The sequence below is a fragment of the Passer montanus genome, unplaced genomic scaffold (genome assembly GCF_014805655.1).
Source record: "Passer montanus isolate IOZ18808 unplaced genomic scaffold, ASM1480565v1 scaffold11, whole genome shotgun sequence".
Taxonomy (NCBI): Eukaryota; Metazoa; Chordata; class Aves; order Passeriformes; family Passeridae; genus Passer; species Passer montanus.
This window is the reverse complement of record NW_024357613.1, coordinates 20,461,323-20,487,204: the sequence shown is the minus strand read 5'-3', so window position 1 is coordinate 20,487,204 and position 25,882 is coordinate 20,461,323. Positions and strand designations below refer to the sequence as shown.

The 25,882-nt window shown below is 35.0% G+C and overlaps 1 protein-coding gene across 1 annotated transcript in view; it reads right to left on the bottom strand.

The window, feature by feature from the left end:
• Nucleotides 1-25,882, bottom strand: part of EYS (eyes shut homolog) — a 708,088-nt gene that overhangs the window by 474,146 nt on the left and 208,060 nt on the right. Inside the window, exons 14-19 of the mRNA XM_039729652.1 lie at nt 22,627-22,749; nt 21,385-21,498; nt 20,109-20,222; nt 19,543-19,656; nt 4,088-4,285; nt 1,542-1,663 (exon numbers count right to left, since the gene is read on the bottom strand). Of these exons, the coding sequence (XP_039585586.1) occupies nt 1,542-1,663; nt 4,088-4,285; nt 19,543-19,656; nt 20,109-20,222; nt 21,385-21,498; nt 22,627-22,749 (785 nt within the window). The remainder of the gene's footprint in view (nt 1-1,541; nt 1,664-4,087; nt 4,286-19,542; nt 19,657-20,108; nt 20,223-21,384; nt 21,499-22,626; nt 22,750-25,882) is intronic.

Here is a 25,882-nt window from a genome sequence, read left to right as displayed (position 1 = left end):
ATAGTACCTGTAATGTCAACAGTTGCAACACACTCTCCTAGAGAACAAGAAAGCACATGAATTTGAGGCATAAAATTTATTTTGGGGAATGCTCTCTAGCATGACTTTAGGATGGCAATATGTGTCCAGTATGAGATCTTGAAACATTAACTGCAGTCTAGTGGTAGAAAAATACACATTTACAATAGCATCCAAAGACAATAATAAAAGTGTCACAAACTGTGGTCTCCATATCAAGCACTTGATTTTGCCCAAGGTGAAAAATCCCTCCAAAATATTGTACAATACATAAAGCGTTCTAACTGTGTAAAGAAGAAACAGCTGTGTAAAATGGAGAATTTGAGAAAATTATTTTGAAGCAGCTAAGTTTGGTTCAAGCTTAGGAAATAGTGACAGTTGCAGGTTGCCCTCAGGATTTGTAACAAAAAAAAATGCAGTTTCTTTATGCATGTATTGAGACAAGCAAGCAAGCAAAAACAAACAAACAACAACAAAAAAGTAAATCAAAAGAATCAAAGAAACCAAGCAAGGAAAACCCCCAAAACCCACACCTCTCATACTTCAGGGTTCCTGAAATTGCAAACATCTTCAGCAATAATGCAGCAGTCAGTGTTGTTCAGTTGTCCCAAAGTGAAGGTTCAAATGGTGGGAAGCTGAACTATGGATTATGCTGCCTACATCCTCAGCAATCCTTAGTTGGTGCTTAGATGTTTAGTTCATTCTGTATATAGTAACCTACATTTAAGCTTCATAATATAAAATTGAATTCAACATTTATCTGTTTGGTATTCTCACAAATGAACCTGTAGAAACTGGAATAAGAAAGAAAAAGCTGTCTTTTCTTACATTTTTTCTTTTTTTAACTGGTAATTTCTCTGACAGCCTGAATGTTTCTTAACGAAAATATTCTTACTGTATGATCTTAGTGTCTCTGTTGAGTACATTGAAAACAAATTGCTTCTTGACAGATTCCTGGAAGGAGTGACAGACAACATGGGCCACCTCTGGTGTTGAAGTTTACACCATGTGAATCTCTGTCTTCTTTCCTCTCATGGAGGAATCAGGTGATAGAATGGTTTTATTTCTAAGATATGTTATTTTTAACACACTTCATATCTCCAAAACTAATATATCTGAGGAATTTTTAAAATAAATGCTGCTGTACTTGAAGTAAATCAGTTTTCTTGGGTAAGATACTTTTTAAGTCCTTTTGAAGACAGTGCAATTGGTGTAAATGAGTATTTCTGTCATTTATAATGAGATCATAAACACACCCAGTAGAAAATTTTCTGCGCCTTTTGAATTCCCTGTATAACCACATTGACCCAGTAACTGCTTTTAGATGATAAAAATACTCCTCTTTCCCACTGCCTATAAAATTATAAGTAAACAAAATTACCAGTGTCTGGAAAGTATGATTATAAACCCTTCATATGTGTATGTATGGATCAAAAGGAAGTTTAGAACTCAAAAAAATATCACTTTAGATTTTAGAACAAAAATTTTACAATAATTTTAATTAAAATAAATTTGCTACTAACCAGATGTAGGTCAACACATGTAGAATTGTGTTCACAAGAGTTAACTATGCAGTCATCAATGTCTTGGTCACATTTCAGTCCTGCATATCCTGGATTGCACAAACAATAGAAGCCATCGACAACTGCAAGAGAGATCACACTTTAGTACTAAGAGTCATGACAACTGAAGGTAGTAAATTTACTAAGTTCCAGTTATGAATACTATCTGGAAATTATTAAGACCAACTTAAACAGTGTGGACATGTTAAAAAATTGAAATAAATTAAATGTGGTCTCAAAATATCTTATAAATATGAAAGCAAATTCATGTACTGAATTTTACTTACACAATGGAAATATTTTGATTCAAGAGTTATAAAACAATGAGTTAAAAATGATGTTATAAGTAATGAGTAATTTTCTATCACAAAACAATCACAAAATACATAAGATCCTATCTTTAAAATGATATCAAAATAAGATATGGAAGTTAAACAATGCTTGGTTTATTGGTTGCTTTTAATGTTGTTATTGTTTTTGTAAGGAATGCCTCATATTATACCACTATATTAAGGGAAAATATACTTGAGTTGAATTTTTTTATTATGTATTTCTTAACAAGATAATCATAATAATCCTGTCTCTTTTTTTGTCATTAGTAATCCAAATGGCAAGGAATTTTTAGAGTGCTCCATCCATATATGGAGTTCATGACAGAAGAATCACGCTTCTTGCAGGCCTGCATTTATTTTAACCTCACAGGGGTCCCTGAGTTCTTCATTATCTCTGAAAATTACCATAGAATCTATTCTACCATCGTGTCTGTACACACAGCAGCTACTGTGTTCATTAAATGCTTCAAGTCCTTCAGCACAGGAGTATTATTCATATGCTAAAAGCTTCCCAGCTTCCTTAGGATTCCAGCTTTCTGCAGCCAGTGCACATAGGGTAGAGGAACTTAAATGTCCACATGATAAAACTCAAGCCAGAGGCACCACAAGGACAAGCTGTTCTCCAAAAAACTGGCACTTCATCAGCATGAAAAACTTTAATACAGCTCATCTGAATTCCAGTTCAAAAGTATCTCTAAACTAATGTAGACCACATAGAAAACATCTGTAAATGTAATAGGAAATAGTATTTTCTATATGGAAGATAAAGTCACTCACCTTATTCCCAGATTAGGAAAGAGAGAATTTTCAGGATATTTTATTGAAACTGATTTTTATATTTTTATTATTTTTATTTTTGTTCTTATTTTTACCAGAAGAGTTTTAGACGATGCATTTAGTAATTTGGGCTTAGTTTTTTAAGATCTCATTTGAAACCAGTAGGCTGATTAGGTTGTCTGCAAATTTTTCTAAAAAATATTAATTTAATGGAAGCTCTTAAATCATTCTTTTTAGAAAAAGCTGCAAGTTTTTCTAAAAAATATTAATTTAATGGAAGCTCTTAAATCATCATTCTTTTTAGAAAAATGATGTGAGGAAACAGGAGAGAGATGTAGAAGAACACAAACACAGTTACTCAGTGCTTGAAGTGTGGACCCTAAAAGTTGAGCAGGCTTGTTTTGTATTAGACCTTTAGGGAAGTGTTCATAGTGAGAGGACTATTTAACAATAACTTCAAGGATACTTGCACAAATGACAGAACTGAAATCTCTTAGTAGTACTAGGAGGTACTATGAGACAATGGCCAAAGTTACAGCTCAGGAGATTTGGATGGGACTGGAAGAGTATAGGAATTGCCAGAGTCGTTAACTGGTGGAATACACTGTCCCAAAAGGTTTGTGAAATTTCTGTCCCTCTTTGAAGGCTTTCAAAACTCAGGTAGAAAAATCCCTGACTGACCTGTTCCAGCACTGTTAATAGTCTAGCTTTGGGCAGGGTTGACTACATGACCTTCAGATGTTTTTCAGCTTTCCAGTCAGCATTTTAAGATCTTCTGAAAATTACTACTTCTACTTTTTCTTTTTTTAACAAGTATAGAAAGTGTCAGATAGATGGTAAGAGCCCTATAAAATTTTCAAATAAATACTCCATACTAAACTTGGCCTGCCAATCCATACAGAATATAGTAGGGTAATCAAGCTGCTTCTAAAACCTTTCAGTACATCTTGCAATGAAAGAGTAAGTTACACAGTTACATGCAGAAGGTAAACAGGTGCACCTTTTTACATTAGTTTGAAATTAAACAGAATTTTTTGTCTTATTAGACTTATGACATGTAATGCCTAAGTGCTCTGTGAGCTCTTTTTCAGCACCTGAATATTCTCTCATGAAATGCACAATGTAAGATGTTTTTGGTTAATTTAGGTATCAAAGGAGACAGCACAAATCTCATTAAAATTTCTCATTAGCTATGATTCTGACCCCCGAACACAAATACCCAGTGCCGGGAGTTGAGGCATTTTGGCAAAAATAATCCTTCTGGTACAGGCTGTGAAGCTTCAGACAAGCTAAATTTCAGTAAATTATCCACTGTTCTCCCCAGAGCAGCTCAGCAGCTACAGAAGCTTCAAAAGAAAGACTACCCTACATTAAAGTGAGTAACCAGACTGAACTCACTGTCATAGCAGTATCCGTGGAGGCAAGGGTTAGAGCTGCACTCATTGACATTGATCTCACAGCGTGGACCTGCAAAGCCCTTCACACACTGGCAGTGGAATCCAAGGGGAAAAACGTCCAAATTCATTTCTTCTATGCACACAGCTCCATTCTCACAGGGATTGCTGGCCTCACAAGGCCTAAACTCACAGTTCAAACCTGAAAAAGAAAATGGCAAAGCTGTCAGTGTTAAAGTAAAGAATATATCCCTGCAGCTGCTGTCTATTATGAGCTTTATTTTCTTGATAATCCTGGTTAAAATTGAGTAGGAGGGTCTCAGAGGTACATAGATGGATATTACCATGCGGAAACATTTATTCACTTGGTATCATTAAAAAAAAAAAGAAGACAATTTATACTTTGTTTATATTACTTTATATGATGCAATACATTTTAAAATCTTATAGCTATCTCACAGTTTTAGATAGATAGGTATATTTGCCATCTATTCTCTTAACCCTTGTGCTTTGGACAGCTCAAAAATGAAATTTTTTAGAATGTATTTTAAAACACTATTTTGATTGAAGCTTCCTGCTATTTTGTCTTGATAACTTGTTGTCACAACTACCACGTGAATTGTTCATACATTAACCTATAATAGTGAACATGAATTAAACGTATGTAACATTGTATAATAATTCCACTTATCAGCCATGACTGAATAAAAATTATTTTACTGAAAATATGTACTTATTTAATCATTATTTATAAAAATTCCATACAACAGAAAATCTTGCACAGTCCAATTGTACTCTTTCCTTACTAACACTCTTGTATAGCAGAGTACGTACATTACGTACATTTATCTGGGCTACCCAAGGAAATGTGTGATTGTGGATCTTGGGTCACAGATGTCCTCATCTAAATCTTTATTTTAAAATAATTACATAAAAAGAGATTTAAAGGTCCTATAAATTGAGTCTCAATTTGTTAGAACATAACAAAACTGTTTCATGTTTTCCAGTACTGATATTGGAAATGAGGGTGGCAGAGACAACTGAGATCAAATGGGTTTCGGTTTGTAAATCTGCTTGCATTTTCAGTCAGTGCTGCTGGAGGCAAGTCTGTTCTTTTAGGCTTACTTTCAAACAGTGCCTAGTGACTCTCCGGGCTGTAACAAACCTTACACAAGCCCCTCTGAATCCCTTTGAAGCCTTTCCATAACTACTGAAGCTGTGTCTATCCCATGCTTTCTGGTGGAGCTTCCCAGGTTTTGCTGTGCTCCAAGACTTCTGCACACCAGTGCCCTTGCCTCCACTATGGTTGTGCAGCGATTCCTTTCTGCAGCAGTTTCTCCCTGTCCCAAAAACCTCTCCATTCCTCAGGCAGGTTGTAACCTTAATCCAGTGATGGGCAAGACAAAACACCTGGGTAATCATGTAGAAGATATAATCCACACAGTTACACTAGAGTGGGTTGGTCGCTGACTGATGCCCATACAGCCGCTCTGTCACTCCCCCTCAACAGGCAGATGAAAATAGTAAGAAAGAAAACCTTGAGGACCATGATAAAAATAGGAGCATCATTTACAAATTACTGTCATGGACAAAAAAGAAACAACTTGAGGAAAACTGGTTGAATTAACTGCCAATTAAAAATAGCACAGGATTGTAAAAAGCAAACACAAACTCACCTTTCTCCACCCCTCTTTTCTTCCCAGACTCAACCTCACCCCTTCTCTTCCCAGACTCCTCTATCTCCTCCTTACCCATGAATAGCACAGGGGGATGGGGAATGGGAGCTGTAGTTAGCCATGACAGCTCTTTGACCCTGACACTTCTGCCCTGTGTCAGTGCAGACCGGCCACAGGCCACAGCTCCTTCATATTAATGAAACAAACACCATCCAAAATGTCAGCAGGATTGTAGGTGAGTTGACTGCTTACTGTAAGAGTGTCACTTAAGGGCTGAATTCTAAATGTTTTTAATAACAAGTACAACAAGTAGGAACAGAACTGAGGTTAAAAAATTCAACAACCCTTTGACCCCAGTAATGATGCTGACAAGAGAGGAAAAAATATCACAAGTTGTTCCCTGTCTTTACGCTTATGATTTTTCTGATGCAGGATGATCCTGCTACAGACAGCCAGCACTTTCAGATATGGAATTCATGAAATTGCACAGCAAAAGAAGCCATATGGCTCATTGAGATTTTGCCCTGAAGTTTCCATATTTATATCACAACAGCTTGACATGAGTGAAAACCCTGCTGATTCCTAAAGTGGAATACACAAATAAGCTTAACACATGGCTCACAATCCTAAATGGACACGACAGATGATCCAGTAATGCAGTACTTAATTTTCTTTACCTGGAGAAGCAGCTTTACCTTTGCATCTCCCTTCTGTGCACTTCCTTTTCTCTTTAAGCTCATTCAGGAGCCCATTTATCTGTTTTTCAACCACACCTGCTTGAGTTCCTGCACATTAGAAAGAACTGTGCTTTGAGGAAATGGTCTTTTAAGATAAATCAGTGGGCTCAAGACAAATCCTTTTTCCCTTCAGTGCAATCTCTAATGGGAGCTTGCCAAACAGATTTGTGAGCTAATGAAAACCAGCTCACTGAAGTTTGGAATCATTATTGTGCTACTTGAATTTTGCATTTCTCTTAAGATTATGAACTCTGTCATCTCATTGCCAGTATTGGCAGAATTGTTTCCTACTTGTACATCCCAAACTTCCTGTTGCTTATTCACAAATACAGAATACAGATAAATATCTCCCCTAGTTTTCTCACCCTGCAATTACTTTAAAAAATTGTCAATATGATCAATTATTTGTGTCTTTCCATGTCAGTTTTCAGCAGAAGTCAGTGTGGTAATATCCCAAGGAGAACTAATGTTCCTAAGTTTTTTTTCCGATTTCCTAAAGATGACTTAATAAAATTTTCTTGATCAAACTATCTGTAGAAAATATCCACCACAACATTTCTGTAAATGCCATTCCACTCTGCCTGATCTACTTGAGTGATGTATCAATGAAGTTTTGCCTGTGACATTAACCAGATGTTAGCCCCCAGGATGCTTAACTTCCTATCAGCAGTGCTGGGAAAACTCTATCTTTGCCCCTGCTGCTGGATTCCCCTTGTCATCTTTGATATGCTCTGGGTATCTGCTGGCATTGTCATTGGTGCTGTCCTGGACAAGCAGCAAAAGCAAGCAAGCTCTGGTAATCAGCCACAAGCAAGCTCTTGTGGCTGATTACCAGAGCTTATTCACCTTTAATTTTGTAATCACTGCTCCTGTGTAGCCTATTATTCACCAGGTCGTTCCCCTGTGAACATGGAAACTAAGCCAGGATGCATGGAGAGGAGCTCACATTCCTCTTTCCTCCCAGAGTGTTCTGCAAACAGGAGCATGAATCTTGCTCAAGGTAGCTCCCCAGAAGAGTATGAATTACAGTGAAATTTGTGTAGAAATTACACCAAAACTATTTCCTGACAAAAAATAGATTTTTCCCTTTTTAAGGATTAAGGGAAAACAAATTACTTCTTTCATTCTAACTATCATATAGTAGAAAAAAAATTAAATTAGCCTGACATTTATAAAGAATGGTAAATGAAAATATGGCCATAAAAATTTTACCAAGTGAGGCTAAACCACATTAATAGCAAGCCATCTTGCTATTAATATTATAATCTTTTTAGTGCCTTGTTTCAAACAATATTCACATTGTTTCAAACAATATTCAATTAGATAGTCTATGTCCTTTTTCTTCCACCCAGCTTTCATGCATATCATTGCATGAAAAATCTTTTAGTCTGCTACTGTCAGAAATGGCAAAGGTTTTATTCCTGTTCTAACTGGAAGATTGGTAAAACAAAAAAAAATAAAATAATAAGACTGTCCATCTCACTCAATTTTTTTCCCTGAATCAAATAATTTTTAACTATCAGTGTTGAGAGTAGTAAGTAAAAATACTATTTCCTTACTCAGAGAATCACAACTGTTGATATCATCTTAATACATTTTTGTTAAGTAATTAATTATTAATGCTAATTGATACAAGAAGCAAGAAAACAAGAAAATAAAATTGAATGAGTTAATGTAGAATTTTTTTTTTAAAAATGCATATTCACACAAATATTAAGGGTGAACAGGAGTAGGTTGGATAGGAGTAGGTAGTGGTGGTTGCACACTTGCAAAACAAGTTCATTTGCTGTTGCTCTCATACCAGCAGATTTTTACAAAGCTGTAAAAAAATACCTGAATCATAAAGCTGTTTTTATGTTTTCAGCATTTTCTCTCTCTTCTAAATATTTGTTAAAGAATTTACGTACAAATATTTTTGTACAAATGTTTTACTGTAGCTGATTGACTTCAATGCATCTATTTTGTGCTAAACCGGAAACTTCTCACTTGATCTGAAAAGTTTCTGAAACAGCAGGTCTGTGATTGTTGACAGAAAGGAATGCTGTGCCAGGAAAACAGTTTATAAACTGCCTTCTCTCCCTGACATATCAGAATTTTTAAATTCAGAGTAAAAATGTAATTCTCACTAAACAGGTAAATGACAAAAAAGAGAATGTCCAACAGATGAAATGTGAAAGAATCCATCAAGTCAATTAATTAATTAATTAATATGTTCAGGTCATCTTCACAACTGTGCTTATTTCTTTTAGACCGATTTTGCCTTTTTGCTTGTTTAAATCTTGGCTTCATTTTATTGATTGCAATAATACACTGTCTTTAACGGGCAACTAAAGGCCTGTCTATTAGAAGAATCCTCAAACGCATATGCACAAACAATTAAATTAACAGTCAGCTGAAGGACAATTTCCTTTAAAGTTGCACAATATATTGCAGTAAGTATTATATGTCTTTATCTACATTTAAGCATATACTAATAGCATACAGTATGCTCCTCTGTTAGCATACTATATATCAAACAATGAATAATCTATTTGGAAAATATTCTCTCGCTCTTTTCTTTTTTTTTTTAAGGAGTGAGAAGCATAGTGCGTATTTAGAAACTTCATTCTGCTGATAATAATGAGTTTGCTTTTCTTATTAAATATTGTTTATAATACTTCTAGGGTAGAGTTTCCAAATACCATAAATGAACACTGAAAATAGATTTTATTTTGTTGAAATACACTGTCCTTTTAAGGCTATTACTGAAAGTCAAAAGCCTAATTTATAAAAATGACATAGAAAATAAATTGCCTGATATAAATTTATATTTCTTTATGTGAAACTATTGATATTTGTTTGTTTTATTTGCTCAGCATAAATGTGTACATGAAATGTTTTGATGTGTAGTACTGAAGTCTCCTATAATCAGAAGTGACATCTCTTCAATGTTGTTATTCTTTACGAAAATAATCTAATAAATAAAACATTTGCTACTAACATTTTGTGGAATGAAATCTGACAACAGTTTTCAAATTCAGCATTTTACTGTAAAAGTATGGCCTGCAAAATACATCTCATTTCAGACTGATGGTACAATTATGACAATACAGTGAAAATAAAATATCTACCAGAAAAACAAGTGTGTCATTTGGATGGCAATTTCCTAAATTATAACAAGAAGTCTGGTAATGATGTAAAGTACACATTCATGAGGACAAGCAACTTTCAAGAACAGCAAGAAGGTAGCAGCACCAGCACTGTGGTTTTGTGATCATAACATCATTGTAATGGCATTGTTTCAGTCTTTTTTACTTATCTTTTAACAACAGAGCTGAAAGACTCTTCTAACACTGAAATGAGTCACTACTCTTTTCCAAGATAAATTAGACAAACTGAATTCTTTACAACAAAAATAAAATATATATTTAGTTATGGGACATAACCCAGTGTTCAAAGGCAAAGTTTTACATAGACATGCCTACCCACCCCAGTCCCTGCCCCCAATCTATATGAAGCTTACTGTTTTTCCCAAGATTATCCTTTTGAAATGAGTGGATATAACAATTTTAATTCAAAAATTATTTGATCACTTCAGAGAAATATGTGATTTTGTTTTCATCACCTTTACACAGCGTAGTAGCTCTTGATCCCAAAGGTTTTCATAGACTTGCCATAAAATCCCAGGAACACTAATGAGCAAGAGGTTAGATACCTAACATCTGAGTTTCTTGCACCTTTAAATATTAAATGTCTTAATGCTAAAGATAAAATTGTTTCTACTAAAAGTTCAAAACCTTGAGAAGTTTAAATGAACCTCTAAGCTTGCATTATTTTAAAAACTGCCTGCTTGTCTTGATCTGCTATGGGACATAAGAAAATATTTCAACAACTGAGATCATTAAAGACTGGTAAAAGTAAATTAAAAAATCCCCAGAAATACCCTGAAAATGGATAGGAAACAGTAATAATAAGTGGAACATGCATATCTTTATATTACTTGAAATTAAGCTGAGTATTATAATATTTTAAAAACTTAATCATTGTTTTTCTGTACTTCAGGTTTATAGGAAATCCATTATTTTCTTTGGAATCCAAATTCTACTTTTAATTAAATGAATTGCTTTGAGATTCTGTGTATAAACAGTGAAAAGACATTTTCTATGAAATCCATACTGATTTCAAATCATATATTTTTTATTTTTAATGGATGAATATTTGAAAAAAAATACTTAGCACTTTTCAAGTAAAAATACATTTCCTTAATTGTATATGATAATGCAGAGCATGCAACAGTGCTAAAACAGAGTACAAGAAAGACCCGTATCACAAATTTTAGAATTAAGACCACACAGAGATGTATATATTATTGCTCCATACCTGTAAAAATTTCCGTAAAAATAAAAGGAAGTAGAAGTTGAATATATTATTTAGGTGCAGTTTTTTTCTTCAAAATATACAAGTTTATAATGAATAAACAATGAAGAAATGTCTGTATCCACATTTGTGAATTTCACATTTCAAATAAAAACATGGCTCACTCTTTCTCAGAGACCAAAAGAAGTATTCCATTATGGAAAACAATTAATAAAAATTTATTTCAGACTGAAATATATGGGAATGCTTTTCTTTTCATTCTTTATTTTATCTGCAACAGCATTCACCTGAAATGAATATTAGGTGTGGGAAACTTACAGAAAACTTGTATCAAACTTATGTTTTCCTTATGGCTTAGGACTTTTGGATGTCAACCATGAATTACAGTAATGGCTGCCTTTAGTTCTGGTGGTCAAACTCTTCTTTGTTCCAAGATTACACTTTCATTTTCTTAAAGTCTGAGTGATTAGACAGATATTATTTATAGCATTTGACACCAAGATTACAATTTTATTACTTTTAGTTTCTGAATTGGCAGATGACCCTATGCCATAAATAGGCTCGCTATGTAGAAAAATAAAGATAAAAACATTTGCATCAGTACTCAAAAAAACCCATCTGAAATTTAGTAAACTTTTGTTTGAGCAGCAGCAATTCCTTCATAATTTGCAGAGCAGCCCTGGAAAAGGTAACCATGTTTTAAGTCTTTAAAAATGGTGGTTTACACATACTTTCTGGAAAAATAAGGGCCAAATTTCCATTTGCAATGAATAGAACTTGTATCATCTCCATAACTTAAATCTGTTTCCTGAATAGAGGAACTTGAACACCATTCTCACCGAATGACTGATGAAATTCAAACCCCTTGATCAGCTGTAGGTGACTGGATTTACACATGAAGTATTCCTAGATTACTTATAGCTGTAAAGGATTAGAGAATGTTTCTTGTGGATCAAGATGTGTCCCAGGTGCAAACTAAAAGCAGAGTTGAAACTGCAGCACTTACCTCACTGAATCTGTATGGACAGAGTTAAACAAACACAGTTTTTAGAGATGCCTTTGTGTTCTCAGCGCTGTTCTGAAAGGCCACAGCTCTGCTCCAGACCTTGGCATATCTGCCAGACCCTTGTGGATATCTAACATACCCAAAAGCACCTAAACAGATACTAGAAATGGCTAGGAAAAAGGCTTTCTCTCTGAATTGTTTCATTTTGGAGACAGAAGCAGATGAGAGTATTCATTTAGATGGCAGCTCTTAGGAACAATATATAACTGAATAGAAATACCAGAAAAAAAAAATCCAAAATCCTCCAGTGACTTCATAAATGAGCCAAAAGCAAGTCCCAGCCCATACTGATTTCCATTCAGGCATTATATATCCTTTATTGTTCAAAAGCAATGCATTTCTTGGTAATATAACCCAAATAGGGACACTCTGCTTCTCTTCCCTCAAGAAGCTCCTATGTGATACAGATTGCCCTTCATATATCTATGCATCAGTTTCACTTTTTCCCCTTAATAAAATTTTATTTGGCTGTTCAGTGTCAAGAGAGTGGCCAAACAAGATTAAACCTGATGTTGAACAGAGTATAGTGGTTTATGGTCTAACACACAGTTATACTAGAAAGAACCAGAGGTCTTGCAAACCTGCCTGTTTGCATAGGGATTGGCACAGGAAAGGCTGAATTTGGCCTATGAGCACTGGAAAAGTAATTGCTCTATTATCTCTACTCCAGCTTTTTGCCTTCATGAGCACTTACATTTCTTACTTATTATCTGTTTTGTAATTAGCTGTTCTCATAATAGAGTGTCCTGTGAAATCTCCATTATTACTCTTGTTTTTGATAGACTTAAGCTTTTTTTTCCTGCTGAGTTGCCTTTCTTACTAGTTTACTTTCTTTTGCAACAAGTTTGATGGTCAATTACCATTTTTGCTTTGATCTTAATTGGAACACATTTGGAGATGTGTCATTAAGGCTGCAAGAAATAAGTAGACATTTCCTCAGAACTGAATTTCAATTTTCCTCTACAATTGTGTATATTTGATTTAAAAGGTCATACCTATTAGCAAATCTAGACAAAATACATGCAGTGCATTTTTTGAAATGAGTGATGTAAATAATTTGGATCCAACAATAAAAATCTTTGCTCCATTTATTAAAAACAAGTTACTAAACAACTGGTGTTTTTTCTCCTTTCTTTTAAAGAAAAAAATCATGCCAACTCTCATAGGACTAGCACACATCCAATATACAGTCTTTAATTGAAACTAGAATTTTAATGCTTTCTTCCTTCCTTCCTGAGATTTTTCTGGGACGAGCAGATTACTGGCTCAGTCCATGTGTCATAGAAATATTGTTGTTAGTTTCAGCCTTGCCTTAAATACAAGTGTAGAAAATGGAGAAAATTTGCACTCCTGGCGTGGGACTGAAAGATCTGTTCTTAGTTATCAATAATATCAAAGAAGAAAAAGCCAGCCTTTTAAGTCTTACTTTATCTTCTGTAAAAATGAGCTGGTCTAGAAACTAGTGAGATCCTTCACCTTTTTTATTATAAGAATGCTGAAAAGCAGCTTGCCTGATACAAGGACAAACTCGCTCTGCTACACTCTCAGCAAGGACTGCTGTCTAATAGCTGTGAGTAACTTCATCGATGTGGCTTTAAAATGTTGGCATTTCAAATCTCTGAACAATAAGGTTCAATAAATTACTATGAATTTGGCAATTAAAAGATTATTTGAATATAGCTCAATATTCTTACAAAACACTAAAACCACCAATAAAAGCAGCATGGATATAAATATAGGCAAAGCTGTAACCTTACTAATTGCAGTGGTTTTGAACATGTTTGAATTTCTAATGGGACAACTCAGTGTTTTCTGATAGAGCCATGGGAGCTTTTATTCTACCTTCTGTGAAGTTGTTAGGACTCCTAAATGAGATACAGCCTCATCATGTTTCTCACTCCTGCTCTCTACCCAAGGATTTAACATCAATTCTCTAATAACTGCAATTCCGTTATAGAAAGGCTTCAATTTTAAAATCAATATCATAATAGAAAAGTTAGTACAATAACTTCCCAGTGTATAATTCCTTCCCAGCTAGGACACTCTAATGGAATTAAATGCTTAATAATATTAATAATATTAAAATATTTTATTTGTCTAGCATCCAAATCAAGTTTATCTTCCTTCCTTCCTTCCTTCCTTCCTTCCTTCCTTCCTTCCTTCCTTCCTTCCTTCCTTCCTTCCTTCCTTCCTTCCTTCCTTCCTTCCTTCCTTCCTTCCTTCCTTCCTTCCTTCCTTCCTTCCTTCCTTCCTTCCTTCCTTCCTTCCTTCCTTCTCCCAGTTCCAGGTGTTTGTCAGCAGCAAATGCAACAGCTTCTGTCTCCTCTGTTGCTGAAGAACTTCAAAATGTGCACTGATACAAAATGACTGATATACATGACTATCACTGTTGTGCCTCACTTATGATACAAAACAGGTGGAAGTGCAGATATTTCTAAAATGTGTATTTTCAGGTATTACTATATTACAACGAAGCAGAAGCAACTGTACCAGATATATTAAGGATAAGACTTATATATAAAGAACATCACACGGCATTGTATGGAAGTGGCAGCATGGCCACTTTTAAGCATTTCAGCTTTAAAGCATGAGGTGTGATAACGACTTGTACTAAACAGCTTAGTGGCAGAACACTGCTGAAAACCATCAGAAACAAAGAGCTGGGCTTTTATAAGTGGATTATCATGTTTGATTAATTAGACATGTTCACAGACACATACAGTACTTCTGGCATAGATAACTATTATAAATGACAAAAGCATATTGTACAGACCTATATGATATATATATAATTTTTTTTCTCTGTTTAACCGTAGTCACAGCACAGACTCAGAGGGGATCAGTAACTTCTAGGATATCTGTAGTTTTACACAGGAATCTCTTTCTCTTACTAGATTAATTACATAATATGGTATAGATTTTCTTCTGTTAATCAAATCTTGAGCTTCTCCAAATCAAGGTCAAAAGAATTATGATGTAAAAGTACAGGGAATTTGAAGTTCATTATTTTGTACCATATCAGGACTACAGGTAAAACTCAATAATTTTGGAAAACAGAAAATCAATTTTCAACTCCATGAGGACAAGGAACTTGGCTGAAATAGGATGAAAATTCTTCAGCTATCATATTTAGTAATTAGAACATTATTAGATGTTGACAAGATTGTTATTTCATATCTGAAAGTCTTATAGGTTCATTCCTTTTTCTCTTGAATTACGCATAGGTGGACTGCTAGTACCCTCAAGCTGTTAGTGTGAAATTTGGGAAGTCAAAGGTAGTAATTTCAGTGGCAAAAAGTCCATTGAAATACTGGAATTTATATAAAGACCATGATCTACACTGCATGGGAGGAAATCTACTGTCAGGGGAGCACTGGTAGAGAGGAATGCATTAGTTTTGTTAGGGTTACACCAGCAGCATTAGAAGATAGAATTCTCCAGTGCTCTCTATTCACATTATGAAAATTGGATTTTCTAAACAAAGAGTTGGTGCCCACAGAAATAAAACTTCATTCACATATCAGACTTGTAGAGTTAAGTCACACAACCTGGACTAGAGACATTTGAAGGAAAATGTAGCTATATATCACTGCCCAAGCATCATTTTTGTTAAAAGCCTTTGATGTCTTTCATTATTCTATGCAAACCAATGGAATGAGTTAAAACATTTTTTCTAAGTAGAAAAATCTATGCTTTGAAAAAACAAAACAAAGAGACCCACTGCTCCTCCCAAGAAAAAGACAAGAATGTATGAGTACACAGTAATACCTTAACTAAATTTCTGATGAATTTTCATATTAATGTAAACTATTATAAAAGTTTTAAAATATAAAAGTACCGATTCAAGATATCATAAAGTTTGCCACACATAAAAATGAGTAGCAGCTATCCTGCTCTCAGAAGACTTGAAATGTGAAGAAAGAAAAAATTTGCTTTTCCTTTTTAAAAATCATGAGGAAATGAAGGGGAAGAATAAAGAAAAAAATCAAAACTTTCTGTCTTCCTTAGTCTCCTTGTCAAAGTAACAAATAAAAATAGTCAAGGAAATAAAACCAAAAGCAAGATAAATGTATGTAAGCCAGTTTCTATATATAGAATCAATTTCTAGCTTAATCTGACAGACTACCTTTTTTATGAATGCACCTGAATGCCCAAGTCATGCTCTGAATTCTTTATTTCCACATTCTATGTAAAGGGCATCTGCTGTACATCTCCTGATCAACTGGTACATGTTCCTGATATATGTTCCTAATAACAGTGCATGCCCTTCAAGTCAGATTTTGTGATAGAACAATCAAATCATTGCAATATACTATGGAAATGCATCTTCAGATTGCTTTCCAGGTAAATCACAGCATTCATAATGCAGAATTTATTGTTTTCCCCTGAGAATATCAGAAGGAAGAAAGTCTGTGAAAATACTCAAAACCAAAACAGGTGTTCCCTTATAATTTTTGCCATTAACATCATGCATGTGCTTTCTTGACTAAGTAATTCTGTAATCTGTAATTAGTGCACACAAAGCTGTTCATTAAAATGCACGGAATATATCCACACAATTAGAAAACTAGTTTAACTAGCCGTTATGTTGGCTTACTGTGAATCTGTTAAAGGCTACATTTGCAGCAGTTTAGCACTAAATAAACAGATGGTGTGAGACAGAGGTAGCGTTTTCATATAAACCTAACCTACTTTTATTTATACCCATATAAATCTAGACAAAATCAGTATAAGAATTTTACACTGGAAGGTGTTCAACAGAGCTGTAAAGAAGTAAACAGACTCAGACAACCTGTACCAAAAATATTATCATAGAATGGAGTCATAAAATTATGACTTATTTATGTCATAATTTATGTTTGACCAAAATGACCTCCAAGATCATGGAGTCCAACCTCTGACCAATTACCTCTTTATCAATTAAACCACAGCACCAAGTGCCATTTCCAGTCTTTTCTTGAACACCTCCTGGGATGGCAATGCTGGTACTTCCCTGAACTGTCTATCCAATGCTTAATCACCCTTTCAGTGAAGAAATTCTCCTGGTATTAAACCTGAACCTTCCCTGATTCATCCCTTGTCCTGTTGATGCCTGCTTGGGAGAAGAGGCCAAGCCCCACCTTGGTACAATCTCCTTTCAGAAACTTGTAGAGAGTGATATGGTCACCCCTGAGCCTCCTCCTCTACAAGCTAAGCAACCCCAGCTCCCTTGGGCACTCCTGGTATGACTCACACTCCAGAACCTTAACCTGCTCTGTTGCCCTCATGTGCACACTCTCCAGCCCCTCAATGTCATTCTTGTAGTGAGGGGCCCAGAACTGGACACAGGATTTGAGGTGTGGCCTCACCAGTGTTAAGTACAGGGGGACAATCCCTGCCCTGGTCCTGCTGGCCACGCTATTGCTGGTACAGGCAAGGATTTCAGTGGCGTTCTTCCAATCCCTGCCCTGGTCCTGCTGGCCACGCTATTGCTGGTACAGGCCAGGATTTCATTGGCCTTCTTAGCCACCTGGGCACACACTGGCTCATGTTCAAACTCTGTCCAGCCCAGGTTCTTTTCTGCTAGGCAGCTTTCCAGCCACTCTGCCCACAGTCTGTAGGGATGAATAGGGTTTCTGTGTAGGACCCTTCACTTTGTCTTATTGAACCTCATAACACTGACCGTGGCACACTGAACCAGACTGTCCCAATCACTCTGCAGAGCCTTCCTAACTTCCAACAGATCAACAATCCCACCCAATTTGGTGTCGTCTGCAAAGTGACTGAGGGTGCCCTTGAACCCTTCACAAAGATCATTGACAAAGATACTAAACAGGACTGGACCTAATATTGAGTCCTGGGGAACCCCGCTAATGACTGGCCATCACAATGATGTGACTCCACACACCACCACTCTCTGAGCCTGGCCATCCTGCCAGTTCCCAACCCAGTGAAGAGTGCACCTGTCTTAAGCATGGATTGCCACCTTCTCCAGGAGTATGTTCTTAGACACAGTATCAAAGGCTTTGATGAAGTACAGGAAGACAACATCCACAGCCCTTCCATCACTCACCAGGTGGGCCACCTGGTTAAAAAAGAAGATCAGGTTGGTCAAGCCGGACCTGTCTATCCCAAACCCACGTGTTTGGGCCTGATCCCCTGGTTGTCCTGTATGTGTCATGTGATCACACTTAATCTGTTCCATGACTTTGCCAGGTAACAAGACCAAGCTGACAAGCCTTTAGTTTCCTGAACCCTCCTTCCAACCTGTCCTGAGAATGAGCATCACACTGGTCAACCTCCAGTCATTTTTGACCTTCCCAATTAGCCAGAACTGATGACAAATGATGGATAGTGGCTTGGTGAGCTCTTCTGGCAGTTTCTCAGTACCCTCAGGTGGATCCCATCTGGCCTTACAGACTTGTGATTGTCTCAGTGGCACAGCAGGCCATTAACAACTTCCTCCTATAATGTTCTCAGAGGATCTCAGTTACATTTTATGAGTCTTGCCAGCAGGGCTTACCTTTTCCATAAAGCATATGAGACACTGCTAGTCTCTTGAAGGATGACTACAGAAAGGTTGACTTTCTGAATTTTTAATTACTTACTTAAATATCTAAATGAATACCAAAATCTGCTGGAAAGCTGGTTCCTTTTGCAAGATGTACTCAAGAGACTAGTTTTTCTAACTATGTATTGAAAATTATTTTACATCTTCCTGCACAGAGGCAATTCTGATACTGCACTAGTCATTTACTTGTTATTGTACTGGATTTTATTCAGTAGAACATAAATTAAAACTAACAAAAATGACAAACTAAATTTTGACCAATTAAAATAATAAGAACAAATATGAGTGGTTTTTCATGAGCTCATGAATAATGAATTCTATTCAACCATCTTCCCTAAAGGGGAAAAGTCCTGCTGTCTCAACATACCAGGAAAATTGCCTTTTAATGATTGTTCTGGAATCCTAAGCAAGTATCATTATATTGAACTGCTGGAGGAAAAATGTGTTTATATTTAATTTACAAATCAATAGGTGCTTTTAATTGAGACTATCACTTGAACTATATTTGCTCACCACAAAATTTGTTTCTTTAAATTATTTTAGCAGTAAATGTTTAAAATTTAACTCCAAAATTTATGCAAAAAAATGTCACAATAACCTTTGCAATTTAACTGTATTTCTTTTAAAAGTATCAAGAGAAATAATCACACAGTTTCTGGATTCCAAGATAGCTATAAATTGTTTTCTCAAAATGATAAAATAATGTAGAGAATGCCAATAGAATTAGAGAGAAAACTGTGTAGAAAATCAACCAATCTTTGTGATGGCAGCTTAATGGGTATGTACCTAGTATTACCTGTGTAAGCAATTCTATTCTGTTAACAAACTGATTTTAAAGTATCAATTTTGTTTAATAAAGAAACACACCTAGCACCTACCAGATGTACAAACGATGTTCCCTCCACCTTAGTTGCAGCTGAAGGCATATACATGGCCAGTCACTTTGAAAGCTTTGCTTGGGGAAGTGAAAGACTATTAATGCTATAGGAACACTGAAAAGCATTTAAACAAGTGATAGAAATGCCTTCTAAAGTTAATTATGTTTGCTTTCCCCTCTCCCTTGGTGTTCATTACCTTTAAAAGGATCCACACATTGGCAGAAATAATTGCCAGGTTGGTCAATGCAGGTGGCTCCATTCTTGCAGGGAAATGAAGCACACTCATCTATATCTGTTTCACATCTTGCACCTTTGAAAAGACGAAAGTTTTGAACACTTACTAAAAAAATCAGGTGTCAACTTCTAATTCATTTGCACCACAAAAATCTCAATTAACTTGTGAAGATAAGCTAATACACATTAGCCAAAAAAAGAGCCACACTACTAATTTCAGCATCCATTTTGTTCTTATATCCACAAATGCACACCAGCTTCTTTCTGAGTTGCTAACTGGTAACTAGTCTTCCTTAGGTGTGCAAGCTTTGAAGGCCTTTTTAAATGCAGACTAATTTATGTTGTGCTATGTAGTTTACAGATGCAGTCAGTGTTCCAGTTAGTTGGAATGCAAATTAAGCATTAGATCAGGGCAGATAAAGAGAAATGACAATAAAGCACGAGCAAATTAGTCAATAATGTCTTAATGGATGCTTTGTGGACTACCTGGCTGTGAAAAAAAAAAAGTTTACTATGAAAACAACTCACCAGTAAAACCAGGTAGACAGATACATTTATAGCCACCAATAAGGTCTGCACATGATGAATTATGAAGACATGGAGAAGACTGACATTCATTTATATTTGCTTCACAAGCTGTACCTATGAATATAGAATCAAGGAAAGGGGGAAAAAGTTATTCCATGGCACCTTTAGGTAAAGACTGACATTTATTTCAACTGAATATAACTCACATATCAGAATCTATTTGACACCCTTTTTATAGTCAGATCCGGGTGTTTATGACAGATGTTCATCTTCTGAATGATTAATTTGTTCACTAATTTTTCAAAAATATTAAAGTACAGTAATCAGTTTACTAAGACTTAAAGCAGAAAAATTTCTTATTATATAAACAGAGAAGAACAGAAACCAAATTACAATAAGTATAATAGACAGCATTGCAGTGGTGTGAGAGGAAATACTTCTTATGTTCATGATAAGGCAAAATATGTACTCCCAAAAAACCATGAAAAAGAAATCCATTATAGACAAGAAGAAAATTTATTTCAATGTAGACTATAAAACCCCACATAAGTATCAAATATAAAAATACTTAATTGCTAATATTTTTCAGTGAACCAAATTCTTTATCATTTGAAGAATCATTGAAAAATTGCATCAATTGCATGATTTGGGAAGTTAAAAGCATTTAAAGAAATAAAAATGCAAGTGATAATTCTTCTGAATAGATGAGTGGTAAAAATGTACTATTTTGCACTGAGACATCTTAATTATGGATTGATTTTTATTTAAATTATTAAATATACATGATGTTTAAAAAATTATGCTTTAAAAGGAAAATGGATACACTTTAAATTCCTGATCTAAGCTGAAATCATAGCTGCAGCTATTAATGCACCCGCTTATCAAAGCTATTAAAGTTTTCATATAAATTATACAAATATGACAAAACCAAAACCTTTACCACACAATTGGATTTTTTTTCTCAATTCGAGAACATTAAAGCTTCAGAATATTTTAAAATCTTGCAGAAAAAAAGTATCTCCTATTTTCAGAATTCACTGAACCCCACAGTTCCATTTTCAACAGCCAAGACACCTGTTAGCAGAAAATACCTAGTTTCATGCTATCATGAAAACAAAATGGGTAATTTAGTCAAAATATACTTCTAACTGACATGTTTATGACTTCAGATGATACCCATATGTGAATACACTCATTTTATCTGATACGTTAAAAAAAATGGTGTAAAACTGAGTAGATTTACAAAGTTATCGTTCTGTGGAATTTATTTTTTTACCTTCAAATCCATCCTGACAAATGCAACTGAAGGCATTCAGTTGATCAACACAAGTAGCTCCATTGTGACAAGGGTCACTAAGACACTCATCCACTTCAATCTCACAGTTATGGCCTGGAAACAAGTGGAGGATTCATTTCATTAGGACAGACCGCTAGCGAATCATCAGTGCAGGCAGCAACAACAAAATGAATAACTGAGCTTAGGTACAGGGAGCTTTTAACAATGAGCCATAAATTGCCTTTGGGGAATTCATTTCTTGTTGATTAAAGAAAAAAAAAGACTATAATGTTCCACAAAGATTTTATAGAGTCCTTACAAATGTACTCAAACTACTCAAAATACTCAAAATACTTGAGTATTTTCAGAATTTAAGGGCAAGAAAACCTTGAGTTTTTATAAAATATCACAAATGTAAATATGGTTTCCAAGAAAAAAATTAAATCTATGTAATTTTTCTCTATTATATTATTTTTCATTAATTTAAGTTAAGAGGTATGCAATCTCCTTAAAATCTCAGTTTTTCTGGTTATCTCTTTGTCTCCTCTGGTGTCCTCCTTGACTATTGAGGAAGATTTCAGTGTTCTCTTATTTCTGCTTTTGGAACCCTCTCAGCATCCTTGGAGTTAGACAGGGTAGATCTAGGTAGCACAGGTGATCTGTCACTGGGAATTCCTACTGCCCTTGATTATTTCACCATAGAGTTGATCAAAAATGCCTGCATATGTATCTAGAAAGATTTTTTCTTTTACACTGTCATCTGAAAGTACCCTGTCAGTATGTCAGTATGCTGACAAACTAATTTTAATCTAATCAGTGTAATGACAATGGTCTGCAGGGTAGATGCAAACATAAGCAGTTAAACCTCCCCAGGATCTTGGATGTATGTTTGGCAGTTGAGACCCTTGTTACTGCAGCCTTATTATTACAGAGAGCACAAAGGAGATAAATTAAGGCCAACTTGCATATGGCTGGGAGTTCAAACCACATCAGTGTATGACAGACACCATGTCTAAAATAGTATAAAGAGTAATTGGAGTGGAAATAGTCCCTTGTAGTCAGTAATTTTTACAGCTGAATACTTTTACACAGCCAAGTACTTTTGTGTGCCAGGAAACAAAAGTTGTTTCTGCCTGAATCAGAGACATGCTGCTAAATTATCTATTGCTACTTTTGGACAAACTTCTGTTCTCTGGTATAGGACTGACTGAAACATGTTTAACAGCATTTCTATGAACTCACCTATAAAGCCAGGTGCACAGAAACAAAGATAGCCACCCACAATGTCTTTACAGATGCTGGAGGATCCACATGGTTGTGATAGGCAGGCAGCAACATTAGCTTCACATAAGTCACCAGTAAAACCTGTTGAAAAATAGAGTAACAGAAGAGTTAGGAAATTTATTACATTTAATCTGAGAAAACAGACAAGTGATAGACCAATTAAATGTGTTCTTTTCTTATGTTTTAAAATCTTATTTAGGATAGGGTAAAATATTCCAATTTCATTGAAAGTTTCAGTTTCATACTGAAACAACTCTAAATGGAACAAACTCATAATGATAAAGTCAATGATAAAGGTGTACTTCAAATTCTAATAGAAACCCTTCAACATACAATGGGCATCAAGGAAATCATAATTTTCGTTGATGACAGAACTTTTCTTTTTGAACATACACAATAAATAGTTGCAAGAAAATTTTTTTTGTTGGACTGATTTTTTTTCAAACCACATGAATATATTTAACTAAGTGATATAAAGCAGTTGAAAAATCAATCCATGTGTGTGGAGCTAGTATCGAAATGCTGAATATAAACACAAAGTTTCAAATTTTAGACATTCTGGTTTGGTCATAAAAACTTAGTGAGCTAAAGCATAAGAAGTATAGTTTTCTGGTTTCCTATTAGCTGAGCACTTAAAATTTTCTAAATATTTTTAGCACAAAAAAGATCAAAACAGACTAGACCAATTTATTATAATTTAACAATTGCACCATGAGCAGCCATTAAAGACTTAAACCAGAGATTTGGTTCAGTGAGTTAAATATAATGAATTCTAGTGTCTTGCAAACTTAGATACCAAGTCTGTCTGAAGATCTTAACTTCACATTTAATTTAAAAATATATTTATAAAGCAATGCCATGCTTCAGCAGCATTGGTATTGCCATGACAGATTCCAGTGTACCATTGAAATTCCTCATACCTGACATTGTGTTAGTCAAATTTTTAGACAGAGAGGAAGACTCTTTGGCCAAAGGTGTTCAAATAAATCTACATTCCTACACTATACCATGATAACTTTCAAAACTAAACAAAACCTAGTTTTAATAGTGTTTATTAAGTGCAGTTGACTAGAATAAATAATTACAAAATTTAAGAAGTTCAGTACTGCATCGACATAGTCTTTAAACTAGAGGAAATGGAAACCGTGTTCTTAAGGCATGACTGAAGAGCTCCTGATCTGGTAGATTTTTTAACTTTTGAACATCTTGTTACATGAAAGAAGAGAGCAGCTTCTGGCCATCAGGGTAAATTGCTGGAACATGCTGCAATTTGCAAATTCTGGCTTGTTGAACAATCCTTTGAGGCATAAATACAAGGCAATGCATATTAAAACTGCCCTACACATTCAGTCATTTTCGTTTCTAAATCAGTAGATGCAGAAAAGTGACTTTAAGCTATGTTTCAATTCCATCCTAAACACCAGCTGTGCAACATTCTTGCACAGCTGAAATTTTCTTCTTTGTTGATTGCCATTAAAAATTTAAGTCTCTCATTTTTGCCTTTGTAAATAGCTCTTAACATCTGCATAATGAAGTACTACATAAACCTAATATAAAAAATTATGATAAAGATATAAAATGAAAACGTTGATCAATGATGGCAACAGCTATACACAGATTTATCTATAGTTGTTGCATGTGTGACTTTCATCAAAAAAGCGATAATTAATATAGAAAAGCCAACAGTTGTTTTTTCCTTGATGAAATAAAAATTATTATTCATAAGTTTATAGTTTTGAAATAAAGGTCTTAACCTATGTATCCTTTTATTTCTATGTTTTGAATTAGTTATTGAAGTACTACAGCATGTATTATTGGGCTTTAAGCAATCTGATCTACTTAAAAAGTCACTATACTAAGTTGAAGAACAAAGAGTAGTGGTTTCAGGGCTCAATTTTAATATTATACATCTGATTATGTAATAGGTTTCTCATCAAAACAAATTCAGTTGCAGTACTTAACAATACTTAACATTTCCTACAGAAAGAAATTAGTACATTTTGATTTTTTTTTTTCTGTTACACATATCCAAAAGATACTTCATAAGTTTAGGTAAGAAAAATTTAGCAACAGAGTGTTTAATTTTTTTAAATGCCACATTTACATTCTTGAGACATTTCTTTTTGACAAACCCAAATGCCTCATGACAAAAGTGATTTTTACTAGTCAGGCTGTGACACTTAAACTCTCCAGGGAGATCACTGAATTGTGATCCATTCTGACATAGTCCAGCCACACAGTGATTTATGGCAATTTCACTACATGGCTCCTTATATTCTGGATGGCAGGTACATCTGAAACTATTAAGTGAAACCTCACATTAAGGGTTATTGTCAGAGCCAGCAGGATTTGATGTGCATTCATTCACTCTAATTGAACAAATAGTACTTCTGGGGAAAAAGTTTTATGGTTGCTGTAGAAATTACATCTAAGAAAAGCTTAAACAGAGAAAGAAAGAAAGAAAGAAAGAAAGAAAGAAAGAAAGAAAGAAAGAAAGAAAGAAAGAAAGAAAGAAAGAAAGAAAGAAAGAAAGAAAGAGAAAGAAAGAAAGATGCTAGAATTTAATATATTCATGTAAAACCTCAACAACATTTTCATTGTCATTAGGATTCTTTCATAATGGGTTGCCAATTTCTCCTTATTTGTACTGAATGCAATAATAATTAGATATAAAACCATTCCATTCACTTGATTTTTGGGATAGAGTAGTTGCAATTGTTTTTGTCATTCAACACCTCTCATAGTGAAATTCTGCTTGTGCTTGGGTCTTCTGGAATTTCAAATATAAAAATTGTACTTGTCAAAAAATTATAAAAAATTTAAAAATTGTAAGAAACACGCAATAAATAATAACTGTGTTGAACAAAATAAAGAGTAATAAAGTTGAAGAATCATCAGCTTGTCATGTGTATTGTGTTTGCTTGGCCAGGTTTTGGTAGCAGGGTGGGGGTTTACAGGGTTGGCTTCTCTGAGAATTTTCCAGAAGCTTCTCCCACCTCTGACAGAGGCAAGGCCAGATACCTCCAGGACAGACCCCCTGCTGGCCAAGGCCAAAGCCATCAGCAAATGGCAGTAATCCTTCTGCTATTATATTTAAGGAGGAAAAATCTGATTGTGCAGAGGTGATTGTGGCCAGGGAAAAACGGGGTAAGAATGAGAGGAACAGCTCTGCAGACACCAAGGTCAGTGCAGAAGGAGGGGCAGGAGGTGCGCC